Source organism: Lactuca sativa, chromosome 9 (assembly GCF_002870075.4).
Source record: "Lactuca sativa cultivar Salinas chromosome 9, Lsat_Salinas_v11, whole genome shotgun sequence".
Taxonomy (NCBI): domain Eukaryota; kingdom Viridiplantae; phylum Streptophyta; class Magnoliopsida; order Asterales; family Asteraceae; genus Lactuca; species Lactuca sativa.
The window spans coordinates 87,235,091-87,240,242 of record NC_056631.2 but is presented as its reverse complement, the minus strand read 5'-3'; the positions used below and the strand labels follow the sequence as shown (position 1 = coordinate 87,240,242).

The following is a 5,152-nucleotide window of genomic DNA, read 5'->3' as shown; positions in this document are numbered from 1 at the left end:
ATAAATTTCCCCAAACCATAGGAACCATTCGTATAATTTACTCTTATTTTTCATTTTGTTCATATCTGGTAACTATTTTTTTATATACATCTATGTAACAAACTTATTGAAAGTTTTTACATATGACTATTATGACTGGATATAACCTGCTACTACAATAAGTCATAATGATCATATATAAACACTTAAAAAAACAAAAAAACTAGATATAAACTAATTTTAACAAGTCATATTCCTTTTTTTTTTGTGATCTTTACTTTCTAATTTTTTTTTCATCCGTGGTTTCTAAAACTAGTCGATTCATATTTGTATATTTTAACATTTTTAATCCCATCTACACGATACTTCTAAATTATTTACTAAAGTCGAAAACAATTTTATGCGTCGAAACCAAAATATGTATCTACATATATTCGTGGGTCCTGCAAAATCGGTTGAGAAATGAGAAAGACACATTCTTCAACGATCACAACCGTCAACGTGCCACCCCCAAACAATCCATATTCGTGAGCTTGCCGGAATATAGCTTTGCTGTCAATTCCAATACCCATCGGAAGAATTAGCATATACTTTCCATTTACGCAAAACCTTCGTCCCCAAATCTCCCATTCCTTTCCCCAATTCCCTGTGATTCAATGCACCCATGTCCAAGCAAACATTCACAGTATGTCTCTGTTTCAGACGACGTTTCAAGATCCCCCCCGCCGAACCTCCCACCGGAATCAAGTCCCTGTTCAATAAGTATTCAGCTAACGATTTCATGACCGCCGATCACCTCCAACGCTTCCTTATTGAGGTTCAGAAACAAGACAAAGCTACGATCGAGGAAGCTGAAACAATTATTACGCAGAATTCCCCTTCTATCTTCCATCGCAAGGGTTTCAATCTCGAAGCCTTCTTCAAATACCTCTTCGGCGCTTCTAATCCCGTTTTATCTCCATCTGGTTCGGTAATCATACTTTAATTCAAATTTCATCTTATTTCATCATTTGTTTATGCACATTGCTAGATTATTGTTCGAATTTCTAAGATTGAGCTGTTTTTCTCTCAATTGACTTTGAATATAGTCCTCAAACGCATTATTTGGTGTCTAGTTTTTCCGTGATTGTCATGATGCGACTCAATAATGATTCCTATGGAAGTTTTAGCTTCTCTTCTGCTTAATTGAGTATCCCGAGTCCTCAGAAATCAGAACTTTGTTATAGCAGTAACGTAGTTTCATTCTGTGCTTATGAATTTGCTTTAAAACCTAACCATCCAATGATTAGTAATTCTTTGCATAAAGAATCTATACTCTAGAAATCTGCAAATACATAAACAGCATAAGAACATAGTAGTTTATATGTAAAAGTATGGTATTCGCTTCTTTTACCATGGAATCAATGCTCAAACACGCATTCCACATATCATTATACCATAAATCATCTTTTGATCCTCTGCGATCAACTTTCAAGTTTCATGGGAAAGATAGTTAGTTAATAAGCATATTTGATCATCTTTTTATCTCAGGCTCACCAAGATATGACAGCTCCATTGTCTCATTATTATATTTACACTGGCCACAACTCATATCTAACTGGGAATCAACTCAATAGTGACTGTAGTGATGTTCCCATCATTCAAGCTTTGGAGAGAGGTGTAAGAGTCATTGAGTTAGATATATGGCCTAATTCAGCAAATGATGATGTGGATGTCCTTCATGGAGGGTAACAAACTAACAATATTTCTTTCTTATAATGTTGGATGTGAATGTATTATTTTCATTAACTGTTTTTGTTATGATCTTTAGGACATTGACAACTCCTGTTGAACTTCGCACATGTTTAAAGTCTATTAAAAATCATGCATTTTCTGCATCTGAGTACCCTGTTGTAATCACTTTAGAAGACCACCTTACCACAGATCTTCAAGCTAAAGTTGCAGAGGTAATTTTATCATTTTGTTGGAAAATTAAAAAAAAAAAAAATTAGAATTCAAGTGATGATGCTCTTGATTTCAATTTAATCTTTGTATGAATAAAAGTGTAGATGGTTCATGAAATATATGGAGACACATTGTTTACTCCTGAAAAAGAATGTTTAGAGGAATTCCCCTCACCAGAATCTCTTAAGAAAAGGTTTATTATATCTACTAAACCACCAAAAGAGTACCTTAAAGCTAAGGAAACTAAGCCAAAGGGAAATGAATCAAAGGAGAAAGATGCAGAAGCTTGGGGTGGAGAAATTGCAAGCTCTGATGATAAGGTACATTAATGTAAATTACCTTCTTTTTCCAATTAATGTAAATAAGATATTTAGTGGCATGTTAGTTCACATAAGATGTAAATCAGATACACAGTAGTCTGTTAGGTGAATGACATAAGATGTAAATCAGATACACAGTAGTCTGTTAGGTGAATGACATAAGATGTAAATCAGATACATAATGGTTTGCCAGGTGGCTGACATAAGATGTAAATCAGATACACAGTAGTCTGTTAGGTGAATGACATAAGATGTAAATCAGATACATAATGGTTTGCCAGGTGGCTGACATAAGATGTAAATCAGATACACAGTAGTCTATTAGGTGAATGACATAAGATGTACAGTAGTCTGTTAGGTGAATGACATAAGATGTAAATCAGATACACAGTAGTCTGTTAGGTGATTGACATAAGATGTAAATCAGATACACAGTAGTCAGTTAGGTGACTGACATGAGATGTAAATCAGATACACTGTGGAGTAACCTTTGTAGACCTTAAGGGGTATTATGGTAATTTGTCGTTGTTGAAAACTAACTTTGTACATCCTCCCAGGATGATTCAGATGATGATGATGATGATGATGATGATTCGGATGATGAAGATGATGACAATGCAGCTCCCGAATATAAAAGTTTGATAGCCATCCATGCTGGAAAAGGAAAAGGTGGTTTGGATGATTGGTTAAAAGTGGACCCCACTAAAGTACGTCGTCTTAGTTTAAGCGAACACGAGCTTGAAAAAGCAGCCAAAACTCATGCCCCACAGATTGTCAGGTATTCCATCATTCAAAAATTATAAATTTATTATTATATTATTATTATTATTATTGTGGAGTATAATAACAATAACATTTGGATTGTTCTAGTTTCACACAAAGAAATATTTTGAGGGTGTACCCTAAAGGAATACGATTCGACTCATCTAATTACAACCCATTGATCGGGTGGATGCATGGAGCTCAGATGGTTGCATTCAATATGCAAGTTAGACTTTGAAACTTTTTCTATATGAAATTTGAAATATATATATATATATATATATTTTTTTTTATGTCCTTATAATATAATAACAGGGTTATGGAAGGTCATTATGGTTGATGCAAGGAATGTTTAGAGGTAATGGGGGATGCGGATATGTTAAAAAGCCTCAACTTTTGTTGAAGGGTGATGATGAGGTTTTTGATCCAAGGGTGGAATTACCTGTTAAAATGACCTTAAAGGCACGTCACTATTATTATTATTGGTAAAAAAAAAAAAAAAAAAAAAAAAAGCTTATTAGATAGGTGTTGATGCTTATTTATTACTTCAGATAACTCTTTACATGGGTGAAGGATGGTATTATGATTTTAAACAATCACATTTTGACGCATACTCTCCTCCAGATTTCTACGCAAAGGTAAACCTGACCATTAATTTACCTTCATATAATTTAAAATTTTAAATATTTTATATGGATTGAAGGTTGGAATTGCGGGAATACCTGCGGATACGGAAATGAAAAAATCAAAAACAGTTGAGGACAGCTGGAACCCAACATGGAATGAAGAATTTGAGTTCCCATTAAGAGCTCCGGATTTAGCTCTAATTCGGGTCGAAGTTCATGAATATGATATGTCAGAAAAAGATGATTTTGCAGGACAAACATGCATACCAGTTAGGGAGATTAGTAAAGGCATACGATCGGTTCCATTATACAGTCAAAAAGGTGATGTTTATCAGACTGTAAAGCTGCTTATGCGGTTTGACCATTGACATATAATTGTAACATTTTTTTTTTCGATGTTAAATCGTTCATAAGTTTTAGGAATTAATTAATCAAGTTATCTAGCAAAGTAATCTACTAAGATGTTTTAACATTACGAATAGGTTTCTGTTTATTAAATCCATGGAAGTGATTGTTGATTGTGGGGATGAATTTGCTTGTTATTTTTGAGGGTAAAGTTTTTTATTTTTTTTGTGAAGGATAATTAATTTAAGAGTTGAAAGATTGATAGTTAATAAGCAAGGGATTATAATAATGTTTAATATGATTTGTGGATTAGGGAAATAATCTTGATCTTAAATAGAGAATAAAGAAAGAGGGACTAAAAGTGTCAATTAGGTCAAACTTGTTACGTCTTGGGGACCATATTACTAGAAAAGCTTAGTATTGGGTTCTGATTAACAACTTTTGGCAGATGTTACAAGGCATGATGTCTAGATTCGATGGTGAGGTGATTTTAGTGGGATGATTTCAATATAGTTAGACATCCAATTGAAAGGTTTGGGGTCGGATTTCAATGAAGGTGTGGTGGAATATTTCAATGTTTTATTTTGGAAATGGATATTTATTAGTGGGATGATTTCAATATAGTTAGACATCCAATTGAAAGGTCTGTGGTCGGATTTCAATGGTTTTATTTTGGAAACGGACATTTATGAAATGTCTATGGATATATGGATATGCTTAGACCATCTACAATACTTATAATGAATGGGCTCGTCTATGAGGTCATGAACGTTGTCCATGCACATCATCCCGGACATTCGTGGTCTTGGGTGGTCCGTTCAACGAGCAACAACAACCAATGAATACGAATTACTCCTTTCATCCGTTGACTAGCTGTTGAACGACTGGAAATTTATTTTTTTTAAACATATAAACCTTCCCTATATAAATACAACATTCACATAAACCTTTATCTCCAAACCATTCATCTTTTTTATACTCTCTAAAAATCATATTTATGAATTTCTTTAAGAATTTCGATTCGGATGACGATAGAGAATTTATCTCGACGTTCTTTAATGTTGTGCAATACATAAATGAAGAAGAATGTACGAATGTTACGCTTTCAAGAGCGGTTGTCAATCGAGATCGCCAAGCCGCATATAACTTATTGGTACGTGATTACTTTACCGATAA

General features: G+C 33.8%; 1 protein-coding gene across 2 annotated transcripts; it reads left to right on the top strand.

Annotated features, from left to right (window-relative positions):
• The first annotated feature begins 271 nt into the window (after nucleotides 1-271).
• On the top strand, nucleotides 272-4,085 carry LOC111896815 (phosphoinositide phospholipase C 2). 2 transcript variants are annotated; one of them, XM_042898314.2, is made up of 9 exons: nucleotides 272-949; nucleotides 1,510-1,706; nucleotides 1,790-1,925; nucleotides 2,028-2,243; nucleotides 2,801-3,021; nucleotides 3,114-3,231; nucleotides 3,321-3,467; nucleotides 3,579-3,643; nucleotides 3,709-3,882. In XM_042898314.2, exons 1-9 carry the CDS (start codon nucleotides 644-646, stop codon nucleotides 3,743-3,745), a joined length of 1,443 nt encoding a protein of 480 aa, XP_042754248.1. In that variant the 5' UTR covers nucleotides 272-643; the 3' UTR covers nucleotides 3,746-3,882. The 2 variants fall into 2 exon arrangements, with proteins under 2 accessions (XP_042754248.1, XP_023748569.1); XM_023892801.3 differs by having other exon boundaries at nucleotides 273-949; nucleotides 3,557-3,643; nucleotides 3,709-4,085.
• Nucleotides 4,086-5,152: the final 1,067 nt, after the last annotated feature.